A 17026-nucleotide genomic window follows, 5' to 3' on the forward strand; every position below is an offset into this window, starting at 1 on the left:
TTTGCGTCTTGTTTACTTAAATTGCGTCTAATTAGTTAATTTGAATTTAATGGTAGACTGGTACTCTAATTGTGGGATTATACCTTAATTTCAAGATTATAACTATTAAATTATAAATAGGGTAATAGGCATTGGGTATAATTTAATTGGGTATAATGGCATTGGGTAATTTGGCATTGGGTATTTTGGCATTGGGTATTTTGGCACATTGGGTATTTTGGAATTGGGTATTATGGCATTGGGTATTATGGTATTGGGTATATTGTCCTGACACCAAACAGACCAATGTTTGGGCATTGGCCAGACAGAACAGACCCAATTTCGGTATGGGCCAGACGGAGCGGCGCGAACGAAAATTTGTCCAGAATATGAGCTCGGTCGCACCGGACCCCCCTGTCTGCGACCCAGGTCCGTCTGGCCTATAATTGTCTTGGGTCGCGGACTTCATCCTGGGAGCAGAGATCATATGCATTTTCTTATGGTGTTGTGATTACTGGAATTCAATATTTTGAAATCTTAAAAATTTTGATAAATCATTAGATAAAAGTTGAAAAAAAAAACATTTTTGATGTTTTCCCATTGCATCTTGATAATTACTTCTTTCTCGCCATTTTATTTCCAACTAGTTTTTTCCAAGTTTTTAATGCCTTTGTGATTCATGTCTCTCAATGCATTTCATGCCTTCTTAGTCTTTGCAGTGTTTCAGTTTCTTCAAAATTTTTAAAAGTAAGTACGGTATTTTCTTCTAGCAGTTTTTTTAATGCTTCCAAAACTTTGAATGGACTTCGTGGAAGGATTTAAAATATTAATTTTTAACAAAACTAGAACGTTGATTGAATGCCATTTTTTTCACCCGAGAATTTTTTAATTGACGCAACTGAACTGATTATAATTTGCTGCTTCATGGAAAATGCCCAGTCTGGGTTTGTGGAAAAAGTAGTTATTCGACGGAGCAGACAGTGGAAAAATGATGCGTATAAATTATTATTATAGACATATCATAGTTGCAATTGTGCAAACTATAATCCCATAAAAGTGTTATACAGGTTGAATTTTTTGCTATGATAATATTCTCATGCTATATATTCCGAAAAATTCCCTGAAAATATGACGCAGGAAAGAACTTTTTCAATAATGCTCAACTGATTGAAATTTTTCCAATAGTGCCAAAAAACTGATGAAAAAGTCATAAAATGAGTGGAGATGATTTTTTCTGCTTTTGAAAACTAATAAATTAACTACAAAAATTCAGTTTTGCCAATTAATTTAAAAAGAAATTTCTAATACAAGCAATGTTGTTGGTGTTAATCTGCACGTTGTGCTGACAAATTACGAGATCTAACTTTCTCAAAGAAAATAAAATGTCCGTTTTCGGTTCCGAAAACTTGTTTCATGATTCACGCGAGCAAAAACTGTTTTAGTGGAGGGGAGCCACGACATTACGGTCAGTAGAAAACAAAACTTTATCGGGAGAATATTTTCATAAGAAGAAAAAATTTAAAAATTTAACCCGGATAAAACCTTATGAAAAGGACTATAAACGGTTTGTACTCATTGTTGATTTCAGTCTGAGTACACAGGTTCAAGGTACGATCCAACTACGAGACAAATGAAATCGATTTGGGGGGGGGGGGGGTTAATTTCGTCCCTTAATTAGATAAATGTGACCACAAAAACTTCATTCTAAAGTTTTGATATTTCCAAGGGTGTCGTTATAATCAATATCTGTTCACCATGGTCTTTATATGATTGTAGAAAAAATTTTTACAATTCTTAATTTTCTCCATTTGAACTGGCATTTTGGAAAAAAAGTGACATTTTTTGTCTGAATGTATGTCTGTCGACCTAAAACTTTTTAGTGTTGCAAAACACAATCCAACATAACGGAAATACATTAGGAGAGTGCTGAAAGTTATATAATTGTATTGAACGTGAAACCAGAGTTGTTGATCAACAGGCGCTAGCTAGAGTAATTTATAGTTCGTACTTTTGCTAACTCAAAGCATTGCTATGTAGTAAAAGTTTTTAAATAGTTTTTGTAAAATTATTCTTACATACTGCAATCAGAAAAACAGAAGATCGAATAATGTTCCAACCCCGCTCATCCACATTGTGGCTTAATTGTCTACCAAATCAGAAGGAAATAGGGAAATAATAAAATATTCAAACAAGTTTCGAAAACATTTGGTGTATGCGTAAAAAGTAATTGTTTTAATCTCAAACCTTTAACAGAATTATTTGAATTTGCATCAAATAAATTTGAGAACGGGTATTAATGAGAATACCAAGTAAGAAAAGATACAAAATAAAAGAACAAAAATATTGATTACGGACAAAACTAAATATCTTTAAAAAAACATCTGATAACAAATTTACAAAAGTATCAGATAACACCTATACTTAACAACATTTCTTTCACTTTAAGAAAATTGTTTACTACAAGGCGACATTATTTAGCTTGATTGGTTAACAGTTTATTAAGAAGAAGAACAAAATGAGGCAAAACTGAAAACTCCACTGAGCAATTTTTGGAAACAAATATTATAAGAAGTCATGACAGCTACCACTGCCAATTTTTTGACCAAAAATAGCAAGGGAATTGAAAAGTAATTCTGTGAGAAGCCAACGTAACGTGTCAATAGAAACACCAAGTCATGAGACCACAAAATAACATCAAGAACATTCGAACACAGGTTGACAGAAAAAAAATAAAAAAAATTGAAAGTTCAAATATATTTTAAAATTTTAAAAACCAATTAAATTCTAAGTCATGAAAAAAATCATCTATCAATTGATGGATTTGAAAAAGCTCACTTGTACATCCATAGGAAAAAATTAGGAACATTACATTTGCATAATGTGTCAAGGGATTACAAAAAGAACATCTATTACAGGCAAAACTCGAAAAACTAGAAAATTTTCGAAGCCAATAAAACCGCGAACAATAGACTTTAGGAGGTGGCAAAATTTAAAAAACACTGGTATGTTTTTCTATTTTTCGAACAAATCTATTTAAAGTCATATCATATTTAAATCTCTTTAAATTTTAAATGAAACAAAAACTCTATGATAATTGAAAATAATTGAACTCAAGGCATACGCGCCAAACAAACTGGAAACATTGGATGATTTCAATAACATCTTTTTGGACAAGGATTTACATTTTTGATTAATGAGACTAAATCAGAAAACTACGAAAAACAGCGAATGTTTGCAAAACTCAAAAATTCAATGAAAATTTACCAAGACATTTTGTCGCAGTCAAAAAAACAATGAGTATTTCTCTGAAAATATATCATTTTTTATTGGCCCAAACTTCAACATAAATATAATCTATCTTAATTGAACCTCTAAATGATAGGACAGTTGTCTGTATTTGGGATGAAAAAATTGGCAACAGAATTTTGAAATGGACACGCCCCAATACAATTCGTATTATTTTTCATTTTGAAAATCTACTATGAGACCAAAAGCAGCCTTGCTATTGCTGTGCGGCTGTCAAAAAGCGAAATTGTTCAAAATATTTTTGTAATAGATGATTTGGTAACTGAAAATTTCATGATTTTAAAAACCAGTAATGTTTTTTTGAAAAAAAATTGATTGAAATTAACAAGAAGCTGGCGATTTCTTAGTTGCAGATGTCCATTCTGCAGGTAGGGATGGAAAAAGGGCCTTAAATAAGCACATTTGTAGTCTTTTTTGGAAAATTGTAGAAAAAAACTCTGATATTTGGAAAAATTTGCAAAAATTTTAAACAAAAGAGTTGTTTCAAACAATTCAGCAAACTTTTTTTAACCTTTAAAAGGAAAACCAATACAATATCCTTGTTTTTTTGTCATGTTTTTTAAATAATAGATCAAATTTGTGACTAAGGTTAATTAAATTGTTGACAAAACAACGGAAATGAGGCTGATGTTCACAAGGTTTTAATGTTTAATAACTTCTCGGAAACAGCAATGTTCACAAAAAATTTTTCAATTTGGAATTTTATGTTCGACAAGCTTTCTAATGATATCATTAAAAACTCTGTACGATGACCATATCAATCGGCGAAAATAGTCTGAACAGAAAAACCAGTTCAGCATATAGTTCCTTCCCTCTACTAAAGTGGGGTCGGAATAGCTATGACTACGTTATTCGTAAAATTGCTTGTGGATAATGGTCAATGATGGTCTCTGCATAAGTCGAGATCTCGACTGGTTAATATATTTGAAATGACATATGGAAAACTTGAAGATTTCAATTGAACAAAATAATTCTCAAATCAGACAAATTCTTATCTTATAAATGCTTTCTGTACATCCAACCCAACATCGAAACAATGGTACTCGACTCGGCCTTCGTTATCAGAACAACAGTTAAATTATTACACGGGTAGATACAATTAATGGCACTAATACTCAACCGTCTTTTGTTTTCTCCATTTTCCTTCCACATTTTATAATCTAAATCCGAGTTTGCTTTTTTTAAAAACAAAAACTGCTTATCTGATCGCTTTCTTCAATTATTAAGGTGAAAAATGGAGAATTATATTATCAAGCATTAATTTGAGCACTTATTTGCAACAGATTTTTTGTTACTGAGGGGATAATGTTCTGCTCATCTTTTTTTATCAGTTAGAATCATCTAATTTTCAAAAAAATTATCAAAAAATACAAATATTTCTGCTAGTTTCCATACGAGCAAGTTATTATTCATTAACAAGATTTTTGATGAGTTATAAAGTAATAATATGCGCCTCGATTTGCTCTGTTCTTCAAAAAGTCATATTTCGTTTCTCTCAACGTCAGAGCTTCAGAAGCTTGTTTTGAATAGCATATGATTCGAAAATTCGTGTACAAAGGCACTATAACAAGCTCTTTTACCTCAAGTAGAACTCAAGTATGTTGTTATTATGCTTTCGTATTATGTTCTAACCTATGCCAGAGAAGACAATTAAACATAGGCAACGTGATTTCTAAAATCTGTTACGGCAGGTCAATGTTTTGTATTATCGTTGTATAACAAATGTTTTTTTACCAAATTTATAACTAAAACCAGTCTATAAGAGTGCTTACCAAATGTTAAGCTTCATTTCATTATAATCTAAGCTGTTTGTATATACTGTACAAAAAGCAAAAACAAATGCTTCTTTCTTTAGATAAAAAATTTTGAGACGCCGAACGAATTTTTCACTGCAGGAATAAAAAAAGATTAATATATAATTTTGTGAAGTAAAAAATTAGAACAGGAAGATTATTGCGATTATTTAGATTTAGTGCGTTTTTGAGGAAAATTATTGCTTTCATCATTAACAATACAATAAAAACAACAATAAATTGTTCCCAGGAGTTGTGCAAAAATTTTGGAGCCTATTTTTAACAATATATTGCACCCAAAAACATTTTATGGGAGAGAGAACATTATTGGCCCGACCATGATTTGAAAACTGTTTACTATTTCAAAGTATGCAACGGCTATTTCTATCAAAGATGAATTCGTACTATTTTATTTTACTCTTTGTTTTTCTATTTGCCATAATGTCCACATTTCGGTTTCCAAACATTATGGAAACGAATTACCCTTTCGTATACCTGCCTGGCTTCAACCCGGACAGAAATGCACAAAATTTTGAATATTTAGACCCAAAGAAAGCCCAAATAGTTATCTCGTCCACCACAACCAACGATTGCAGTAAGACAATACAGTTGTCAAAATTTACCGCCAAAAACTCGGAGCATAATCAGGTGTTTTTTATAGAAAGTTCGGGAAAACCTTACTTTGATGGTCGCCAATCATGTTCGGTTGAATCGGCCGCGATTAAATCAGGTCTTGTTTCCAAAGTTTTATTCAAATCGGCCAATTTGGATTTGAGTAACAGCAAGACGCTTTGTGAGATATATTATAATTACAAAAATGTAGAATTTTATCACGTTGACTTTGCAGAGCTGTTTCTTGACACGCCGGCGGAAGGAATGGAAAAAAGAGTTGACAAAGTAGTGTCACATGGACTGAGTCATTATAGTGACCTCGCAAGAATGGCGCTTGTTTATAAATATGGAGGTGTTTATCTAGACTTGGACATCCTAGTGCTTCGGAGTTTGGTGCATATGAAGAACAGTATTGTGTTAGAAAGTGCAAAACCAGCGATGTAAGTATGAATGAAATCATTAAATTTCCGGCCAAGGTTTGAGTGGTAAGAGTTCAAATTTAAAATATTTTCTTAATTTATCCTCGACCCGGTAGGTTCTTACTCGCCCAAACCAGGGAACTGGTGGAGAAAAATAATTTTCGAAACGGGAAGTGAGCAGATTGAGCGGGATTAAAAAAGAGAATCCCAATAAGTTCAAAATCTTGAGTACATTCAGTCCAAAGACTTGTATTTGAGCCGAAAAAATGGAACCAGCAGCAAAAAGAACGTGAAATCAGCAAAATAATCTGAAATAATTAGAAATTAATGAATTGCTGAGGAATTTCAACCCAATTTCCACATAATTCCTCATGAAACTTTTAGCATACTTATTTAGCGCTAATTGAGATGAGTTTTCAGCGCGCATTTGAGGCATAGCGAGTCATATATGACTACTGATAGCCTTACTGACACAGTTTGAAATGTCAACTAAACAGAATGTACGAATTGGAACTGAATTGAATTATAGCGAGAGTTACTGTGAACGCGATGAAAAAACGCAACAGCTCTTGTCTCACTTCTCAGTTCAATCTCACCCGGAAAGTCAGACGTGATTTTCAGAATTCCTTAGTTGTCATAAAACTTTCAAAGAAATCGAAACTATTCAAGCAAAAAGAACAAAATTGAGCCAGCTTGAATTAACCAACAAAGTGAGTGGTCTTAGCCCTAGAAGAATAAGGTTAGAAATTGAGAGCTACTAAGCTTCATAATAGATTTCAAAATTGTTTTTTTTAAAAAGTGCAAAACAGGTAAAAGTTTATGAGTTTAGAGATAACGATTTTCATCAATAACGAAGATATCTCCACTCTAATGTACTATTGTACTCATCTGCCCTTATTTTTTTCTCAACTTTTCTCAAGCTCTAGCTCCCACATAGTCCTTAGTACGGCAATTTGGCATCATTCGTCTATGACCGTAAAGACCTTTTGAAGACCTAGCAGGTGGGTTGTGTTTATGTTTTCGCTCTGTTAATTACGGGATTGCTCAAATGTGTCATATCCAACTTGAAAGCATGGTATTATTACAATTAATTCATTCAAAAGAGACTGCTATGTATAGAAATATTTTGCTGAAAATGAACGTTGATTTTTATTTGTGCTGAAAATGAAGATCGATTTTTATTCAAAAAGTTTACTTTGAAAATGATTACATCTACAACTTTCTCTTGCCTCAATTTTTATTAAGTACACGCGATATTCTAGAGATCTTCTAAATAGAGCTCCTAAATTTTTTGTTAATGTTAACAAAAGTTAACAATCAATTCTAGATGTCAGTTCAAGAGAGATATCATGCGTCAAAAAAATTGTCCCTGTCTTTCCTCCATTTAGCAAACAAGTCATGGATGCAAACTTGGAGTTCTAGGAAAAAAATAAGAATAATTCCTTTAGGTTTTGTAATAGTTTTAAACTGCTGAAAATTTTAAGAGGTCCTTAAATTGAAACGGTCATGTTCTCGTTTTCAAAAGTATAGCATAATCGTTGAATGTTTTTCAATCGTTTTTGAAACTTACTACATTTGATTTCTTACCTGCTTGATAAAACTAAAATGCCGCAAAATATCAATTAAGGATGCAATGTTGAAAAGAATAGAAGACACTGTTTTGAGAACAAATAAGAAGGTTTCTAACCTTCTTAACTCTATTATTCCAATGACTATATATATATATATATATATATATATATATATATATATATATATATATTGGATTTATTTTGACGCAGAAAAAGTAGAAAAAACAACACAGAAATGCTAAGTACACTTTTTCTTTTTATTCATAAAGAATTGACCCTTTTGATTTAAAAAAATCTAATCTGATTTTATTATTTCTTATACATATGTTATACTTAGCCGAAAGGTTAAGACTGTCTCTGGGAATTATGTTTTTGTGAGGAAAAATAATTTGTGAGAGCTGAACTTTATAATCTAAAGCCCTTTCCTATAATTTAAATTTGCTATTATTAATAACTTTTCCAGCATTTTCAACTCTAGGAGTGTTTTCTTTTATGACAATCAACAAAGTTTTCATGATGTAAAAGAATTACTGTATAATTGGGTCTCTGCAATCAGTTATCCCGAGTTTGATTTAGCAGCAAATTTACAATCTTTTAAGGTCTTATTTAGACCCAGCTCAAGTTTTGAAAAAAATGCTAGCTCCTTGCTATCTAGGTCAAAGTTTCCACATTGCATTGACAAATTATATCAGTTGTGTATTCTCTACGCAATCTTCATCTCCCCACAATCCTATATACTGCAACTCTTCGTTTGTGTCAAAACTAAAGAAAGTCATGTGATAAATTCTTTGTTAGGTCCTTCATATCTGTCAGAGTATTTTGAGCAGTCAACTTTTGAGAGTAAACCAATGCAAAAAGAGAAAACAAAACATTTTTCACATTTCCAGATCGACCTTACAAATTGTTCATGTTGCTTTGTAGTCACTTTATTAATATTTAAATGCACTTCAAAATGGCATATATTTTCTCTTTCAAGACAAATTTTTAACCAGATGATATCAATGACTTTAAAGTTTTTATACCAGCACATTTTAAATTTTTTTTATCTCTCAGAGCTTAAGTTTATTCTGGGATTCCCTACTAGATAGGATATAAATGACTAAGTGAACTGAAAATTTTCTGAACGTTCCGTGGTTTATTTTGAAGTTTTATCAAAAATCAGCAAAAGTTCAATCTCTAATATTGAAAGAATATAATCACGGTTAACATTATTTAACCATTTATCAATTGGAATCGAGTTTGAACAACCAGAACAGAATAAAAAAGAAATTATGTGGCGCTTTGTAATTGTTGGCTTAATACTTTTTAACTTTAGTACTAAAGAGGCCTAAATTTTGGAGCAATTTAGGCGCGTTGACCATTTTTTGTTTTAAAGAGATATAAAGTAAAAGTATAACATTCTCTTTGGAGTTAGTGACTAATTTTGAGATACTGGCGTGTATTTATAAGCTTCTTTACTGAAAAAATTGTGCCCTTCACAGACGTTAACATTATTTGAAACAGGAAACATTATTTTACTTTTTAGTTTCTTTTTAAAACGGTCAATTAAAGGATTCGCGTGGCTCTCATTAAGCGGGTATAGCAACTTACGGTTAACCCACATTCATATTATTTTCATTTTTATTGCTCAATGAAAACAATTTAGACATGACTTTATTGTTGTTTATTGTTTTCCAGTTTGATGTCGGAGTCAGACCAAAGCTGTGCCATCCCAGAAAAAACCCAACGTGCCTTAAAAATCAACCCTGGTCAACTGCACTTTGAAAAGGGTCATCCATTCCCGAGAGCGGTTCTCAGTTATGTCAACAAGCATTATAATCATAAGAAGGACGAGAGGGATCAAGCGGGACCCAAAAGTAGTTCACAAACTGCAAAACAGTTGTACGGATTGAAAGAACTGCTTAACATGAAAGTGGTGTCACCTGAAGGTATGTTCTTTATGGAAAAAGGGAGATCGTTTGGATCTTTTCAACAATTGCCCCCCCTTTGGTACGTAGTACAGAATCGCCACCCCCTTTGTGCTATACTTTAGCACAATATTAGTTGGCCTAGTTTAGATAGCCGAATAATAGTTTAAGCGCAATTGCGGACCGCTGCTCACGGCCATGCCTCTCACGCGCTGTGGGATGTAATCCGGAAATCGCGGGTCGGTTATCGCGGCGAAGCCGCGACGCGCGCAAAGCGCGCCCACCGACCCGCCAGTCGGAAATTCTTTTCGCTTTGTTTTCGGATCTTTTCTGTTTTTGCCCCCCAGTCCTATATAACCAGGCTGTTTGCACCCCCCAAATATGTACTTTTTTGTCCTTAGAGATCCTTCAATTTAGGCACAATAACGTGCCGGCACCAGCACAAGATTGGATGGATTTTTGTTTCCGGTTATCAAAAAAATTAGTGTCATAAAGCCAATCCTATGGAATATAAGCGCAAAAATAGTAAAATGACGCATTATTCTTTGTCTGCTTACATTATAAGCAAAGTTCAATTACCGTGTACGTCTTAATTTCAAAACTTCGCTGCATAATTAAATTGTAAAGGCCGTTTGTGCGTAATTGTATGTAATTGTATAAAATCCAAACAATATGCTATAACATGCGTAAGTGGGGGGTGCAAATGGACGTGGGGGGGGGGGGGCAAAAACAGAAGAGATTCTTGTTTTCCAATTCGGCTAATTGCCCTAGCATGACGAATTTTATTCTATTACTTACTTGATAATCATCTTTGGATCTTTTCCGCTAACGCCCCCCCCCCAAGTAAATTAGGCGGTGACCACCGTATTGGCCGACAGGGCGTTTAGCCGACAACAAAAAAATGAGAAATTTAGCCGACAATTTAAGTAAAATGACCAATAAAATTTATTCTGAAGCTGTGATTGGCCAATTTAAAACACTATTTCGTAAGCGGACAAATATACCGCAGTTTTTTCATCGACTAGTGTAACCAAGGTCTATCAACTAGCGTAACAAAGGTTTTTAACCACATCTGGCCATGCCTCGCCGGCGATGGCCATGCCTCGCGGGCCATGGCCATGCCTCAGCGACCCGTGGGACTTGATATGAATCTATCACAACCGAACTACTGACCAATGAGACTTTTATGACCAATTATGATAAAACTGTCGGCTAAATTTCCCATTTTTTCCTTGTCGGCTAAACGCCCTGTCGGCCAATTTTCCTAGCACCAAATTAGGCACCCCCATTTGTGTATGTTTTAACATTATGTATGCATATGAATTATTACATGTGAATACGCGTGAATGGGCATTTAGAAAATATTAACAGAGCGATAGTTTGAAATTAATACGTGCATAATAATAATGAGCTGCATATAATGTAAACATCAACCAAAAACTTGTACTTATATTGCATTATTAGGAATTGCGTGCTTTGTAAAAGGGTCTACTACTTTCATTTTCCTGAAAAATGTTGCAAAAGTGGTTGTTGATGTATTATACTAGGTACGTAATCATGAACACAAGTAACCTTTCCAGAAAGTAGCAAAACATTGATATTTGGGGGGTGCCTAAGTTTCGACTATATAGGACTGGGGGGGCGCTAGCGGAAAAGATCCTCATCTTTTACTTGATAATTTACTTGAAAAAAATTGGAATTGTCGAATTAGGATTTTCAAATATTCGGCTTTATTCTAACTTTCGGCTAAATGCATAGCAACCGCTCTCCGATTTGCAGTTAGTTAATTTAATGTCAGTTTTACTATTTCAGGAAACTTCACAATGCTGCCAGATTTCACATTCATGCCTGCTTCATTTAGCCGAATTAGAGAAGAACTCTGGCCGAAAAAAGCAAGAAGTCCAGCTGAATGGAATGATTTATTCAGATGTAGTTTAGCAGTGCATTTTCACTCAAACGTGTTCGCAAAATTAAAAGTAACGCGAAATCCGAAGAAAGATTTTCTTTCATTTTTGGGTCCGATGTTATGTCCAAGGTCATATTTACATGTAGAGGAATTTTAAGTGTGAACAGTTGTTCAATTGAAACGGAAACGCATAATAAAAAAAAGCCTTTTAGACACATTATTTGTTTATAACGTTGTGATTTAATCTCGAAGTTTTCGATGATAATTTCTTCCTTGTGTAATAATAAGGACTAAAATCTAAACCCAGTCTATACAAACCCACGCAAAGGTATGCAAGCTCTTAATCTTGAGGAGTCGAATAAAACCTTTCATTGTTAATCAAATATTTGGGGGGTGACATTGGGTGGAAAAATCCATTTGAGCATCGGAATTGTTTCAACTGTTAGGCTCTCATTTTTTAAATTCACGATTCTCACTTCTATTTTAACTGAATAGAAAGCCTCGTTAAACTTAAGCAATTATTCTGTAAATGTTGATGTCTTTGAAATGTATATATTCTGTCTTTTAAATTGTTTCACTCTGAATGATGATTTGTACAAATAATTTTTCAATACAAAATTGAAGTATAAAAATGTGCTGTTTCATAAAAATTGAAGAAAAAGGATGAAAAAATTGTAGCATAAAGTCATAACAGGACTAAGCGTAATTGGTAAACGGGTGAGAAAAATGTTAGCCAAGTAAGAAAACATATTTTATAACGGTTCTTGCCGTCACGAAATTACCGGCAAAGGTGATATATTACATTTTTTGCTTCGATCAAGATCTTCAGTCGACCGTCCCAACTCATTATAAAAATTTCTCATTCTGTAGATTGAGTTAAAAATTGATAGCTTAGAGTTAATTTTGGAGCAAATTTTTTTACCTCAATCTTATAACGCGTTTTAAAAGTATTATGTCAAAATAATCTTTTATCTAGAAAACTAAAAATCAATTGCAAGAATCTTGCAAGAACCCGACATTAAGTTTTGAAGGTTGCCTATGGCGGCGTTTAAAGAGTAATAGTAGTTTTTATTTCAGCAAGTTCAAGTTGCATGTATCTTGAAAAACTAATATTTTAATTTTTTTGCCATTTATTATTTTTCATGCATCATGTTTTTCTACCTGCCATTAGAACAGCTAGAATATTGAAAAATTGGATTAACTAAAGATTGCTTTACTAAAGATAGAGGTGGATATACAAGTTATGGTTACGCAACTCTGATGCACTCACTGCGAAAATTTTGTATTAAGTGAGAAGCAGTGGTTTGAGATTTAGTTCTGTACTTTGGAGTGATCTCGGAAAAACAACTGATGCGCGCTTCAAATATCAGATCTCTGCAGTGCCAGTTTCAAGAATGCCAGATATCCCTACTTACAGTGCACACTTAGAATTTCAGACGTCATCTGGCGAAAAATTTCAACACTGTTGACGAAGCTCTCAGCTCAAATAAATCTTATGAATTCGGAGCAGACGCTAAGTGCAAGGCCCTGCATCTCACGTCTCGCACACTTTCGAAAATGACCTCTAATTTTTTTACTCGGCTGAAGCACAATATCAATTTGTCAATAAATATTAACTTTTATGGCAAAAAAACCACTGCAGTAATTCGTTGCGATTTGTTGATTTTGATTAATTTTGTTCAAAACAATTAGCATCTGAACCAAAACCTCGTAAAATACGGATATACTAGTCCTAAACTGTCCAACTCTAGATAGTTAAATTTTCCCTCCATCATACAATGCCACAATTTCAATTTTGCAAAATCTATTTGCGAAATCTAAAACTTTGCTCACGTCGCTCAAATTTCCCAGACTTTCGGAGTGACTTTTTTTTAGTGACAAACAGATACCTGAAACGATAAATTTGCAAGTTTAGGAATTTGGCAGCGCATGTAAAATATCCGGAACTCCAGAATCTCGCATTGCAGAAACTTGCTTTACGCTTTGGAAAAGAAAAACGAAAGAGTAAAACCCCACTGAAATAAACCCCACGGAATTAAAGCCCAAATGAATATTGAAGAGCTGCGAATTTAGCGCGTTCGGCCATGACTCGCGAGCCATGACCATGCGTTACTAGCCCGAGAGTCTTGATATGAAACTATCTCAACCGAACAAATTAACTCGGCCGGCTGAAGTTCAAACTTGTAATTGGGTTTTTTTCTGTGGAGGTTTTATGGGGGGGGGGGGGGGGGGGGGGTGCGTATTTTTTGAGGGTTTATTTCCTGTCTAATATTTGGTCAGTGTTTTTCCGTGGGGTTTCTTAGCCACGCTGAACTTGCGTATTTCGCAAAGCATTTCCAACCCAAAAACTTTGATGAACAAAAATAATTTGCATTGGATCATAAAATGAGCATTGGATCATACCGTCTATAAAAGTACTATAACTTGGCAGACGCTGATCACAAGGTTCAAAATGCGTCGATTACAACTTGCAAAAACAACGCAATTACTTTCTTTTGTATCAGTTGTCTCCTAATGAGACATCTATGCAAACCTACACCCCTAGTCTAGAGAAGATATTCATCCTGCAAGAAAATATAGCAAAAATTGATACTCTTGCTAGATCTTGCAATAGTTTTCTTGCAAGATTATGCATAATCTTGACGACCTTGCGAGACTCTTCCAAAATTAATATCCTGAATCATTTAGGTACCATATTGAATTCGAGTCCTCTCCAATAGGATAATTTTGGATAGTTTTGACAACATAATGTTTGAATCTATAAATCGCAAATGGTTTTAAATCTGAATCTATAAATCTTCAAAGTTACGAGGAAAGAAATCTTAAAATTTTTTCAAGAGGTGGCCAGAAGTTTCAGAAAGCATTTAATTGGTTCAACCAGTGGTTACAACGAGCAGGATCATCAGTGGCAAATAAGTGAAATGAGGGTTTGTAAACCAAACAGGCGAGACAGCGAACGGGTGAGCAAATTCTCCAACTTTCTCAAAAAACCTTGTCTTTTAGCAGCAGTTTGGTAGCAGAGTTAGAAACTAGTGCACCCATCCTGCACGATTTAAGTATTCAATTATTTTGAGTTAAACAAAATAGGATAAACTGATAAAAAAAATTAATCAAAACGCCAGACCAAAAGACAAAATAAGCCAAATTTTTAGGTCAGAGGAGAATACGCAAGAAAATGCTGAATATAACGGAATCTACTGCAAAGACGCATTGCAAAACTACTAGATTTATGCATTTTTCATCCGCTGCGCGCAATAATTGAACAAACAATTAAAAAAAACGAAGCGAGGTGATATAAAGTTGCAAATTATGCGACAGCAAATTTTCTGCTTTTTGAAGTTCAGTGAAATTGAACTTTCGTTTCACTAACGTTTATTTGCTTTTTTTTTATGAAAAAAATTGAAGTCCACCACCAGACAAAGGAATGATTAGAGCTTCACTCAAAAATTTCATTTCTTTTTTCCAACCTTTATATTTATCCATACTAATTACTGGAGTTTGGTAAAAGCAACAATTGAAATCAGTCGGCCGAAAAATGAAATTTATTTCAACTGAATCCACTGAGCGTCAGAAAAATTTCACTTTTTTCAAGAATCTGACGACCCAACTAAGTTTTCAAAAGCCGAGAAAGTTAATTTTTTTTCAGGGTTGACAGTATAACAATATAAAATAATCCCAAACAGCTGTCATATTTCTCTCAATAGAAAGCTTCCATCAAAAAATAGGAGACCACCTAAATGGTCTCTCCTCTCTAATTAAATAGACACCTTAAAGCTTAAACAGAAGCAGCCAAACAAATTGTTTTTAGTCAAACAAATTGGACAATTCTGTAATTTTTTGACAATTTTTAATTGTGACAATTCTTGATGTAGACTTATATCAGCGTCTGTGCAAATTTCACGCAACATTATTAAACTTGAAGCTTCTTGCTTTTAAAAACTTTTTTCATTTTGAACATAAAAAGCACTTGAGCTTCTCGAAGAGCTCTTGAGTTTCAAAAATCTTTTTGATTTTCTCATCTGGGGTTGTTGAAGAGATCGAACAGTCACTCTAAATCTGTCAGAGCAAAATATCTCTTTCTTTGAAAACAGAAAAAATGCAGCAATGATTATGCAGTTGACCAACATTTATAACCTACTTTATAAGAGTATATTTATTTAAGATTTTTTAAAAACTCAATTTTCCATCAACCATGCAATTGATCTCTGCTGAAAATTTGTTTCGTCTCAAACTAATCTTTCCGGCACAGGCACATGTACTATCGAGTTTAAATGTAGTTCGAGGTGAAATCCATAAAAGCAAACTATTTTCTGCAGTTTTCGAGGACTTCTCAGAGATTTTTGAGTCAATAAAATCTTTTGCTTAATGGACTATATCAATTTAGTTTTAGACAAACTTTTTGGCATCAACAGGAAAAACTCCTTCGTGATTTATGCTAATGAGTCCAAACAATCAATTTCTTAATACCTAATTTTCAACAGAGGCGATTTCCTAGGATACTTACAAAACTGTTCATTGGATTGCCATCATATCTTGCCAGTTATTCGACGATAGCTGCATTCTTTTGTATCACAAGTCACAAGATTATCGATAATTGCAATGGATTGGTGGATTCAAAAATCTATATGTTGCCATCAAAACTATATGCGGAAGATTATAGCCCATACCTAAAGATTTGGTTTGGATGTTCCAATTATACATTTTATGATAGATCTTTAAACATCTGATTATGTGAACATTCAAAATGATTGGCACAAGACTTTCATTATTCAAGGAGTGGTCGCATAGGAGAAACGTAAAGACCAGGGGCGTTAAAAATGCTTTTTGTGGAGAATTTCTCATTGAAAAAACTATCAAATTCTTAAAAACTTTTTCCTAACAAAATAAAATAAATATTTTTGTTGCAACTCATCAGCATATTGATCATTAATCTAAAAAAAAGTTCTTGTCTTGTTATTCAGATATTTTTAGGTGCAATAAATTGCTTTGCAGAGAAAAATTCAATAGCTATTTGAATTTGACGAATATGGATTCAGTCGTACTAATACCAAATATTCAACACAAGAAAAAGTTTGGTACGAAAGAAAGCTTTCTATTGTCCGCCAACACAAGGAGCTTTCCAATGTCTGAAATTAGAATTCCATTTGTTTGACAGCATTCAGATAATATAAAGTCAATCAGAAAAAAACACCTTTGGTTTGCCAAATGTTAATCAGCGTAACCAAAAAAGTTTATCAAATATGAAGGGTTTAATTACTGCTTTAATTATGATTTTGTTAACAATTTTCGACAAAAAATTCTTTTCAAAAAAATTATCAGTTGAACTTTCCATTTAAATGTAGAATTGATTTTCATAGTTTACAATGATTTCAAGTTTCAAGAGTTGCATTTATTTGGCATATAAATCTTAATCATAATTTTCTACGTCCTTCCAGTGCTTGACCCCAAGCGAGACTTCAACATCCTGGAAAAATCACGCAAGGACTTACAAGATCATGCCAAGATCTTAGAGACGCTCGCGTGGAGCTTGCAC

The 17026-nt window shown here is 33.6% G+C and overlaps 2 protein-coding genes across 4 annotated transcripts in view; one reads left to right on the top strand and one right to left on the bottom strand.

Moving 5' to 3' along the window:
* The window catches only part of LOC142350574 (homer protein homolog 1-like), a 245634-nt gene that overhangs the window by 60900 nt on the left and 167708 nt on the right, over positions 1-17026 (bottom strand). The gene's annotated exons all lie outside the window — the stretch shown is intronic.
* On the top strand, positions 5037-12128 carry LOC142350575 (lactosylceramide 4-alpha-galactosyltransferase-like). The gene is made up of 3 exons (XM_075402438.1): positions 5037-6130; positions 9358-9608; positions 11400-12128. The coding sequence occupies exons 1-3, from the start codon at positions 5448-5450 to the stop codon at positions 11648-11650; spliced, it is 1185 nt and encodes a 394-aa protein (XP_075258553.1). The 5' UTR covers positions 5037-5447; the 3' UTR covers positions 11651-12128.

Source organism: Convolutriloba macropyga, chromosome 12, assembly GCF_964194025.1.
Source record: "Convolutriloba macropyga chromosome 12, txConMacr16.3, whole genome shotgun sequence".
In the NCBI taxonomy this organism is placed as follows: domain Eukaryota; kingdom Metazoa; phylum Xenacoelomorpha; order Acoela; family Convolutidae; genus Convolutriloba; species Convolutriloba macropyga.

Bases quoted from the DNA above. Each gene is read 5' to 3' on its own strand.
- LOC142350575 (XM_075402438.1), top strand. From the start codon at position 5,448: ATGCAACGGCTATTTCTATCAAAGATGAATTCGTACTATTTTATTTTA. The intron at 6,131-9,357 runs GTAAGTATGAAT...ATTGTTTTCCAG, and splicing joins GAAAGTGCAAAACCAGCGAT to TTTGATGTCGGAGTCAGACC. The intron at 9,609-11,399 runs GTATGTTCTTTA...TTACTATTTCAG, and splicing joins GAAAGTGGTGTCACCTGAAG to GAAACTTCACAATGCTGCCA.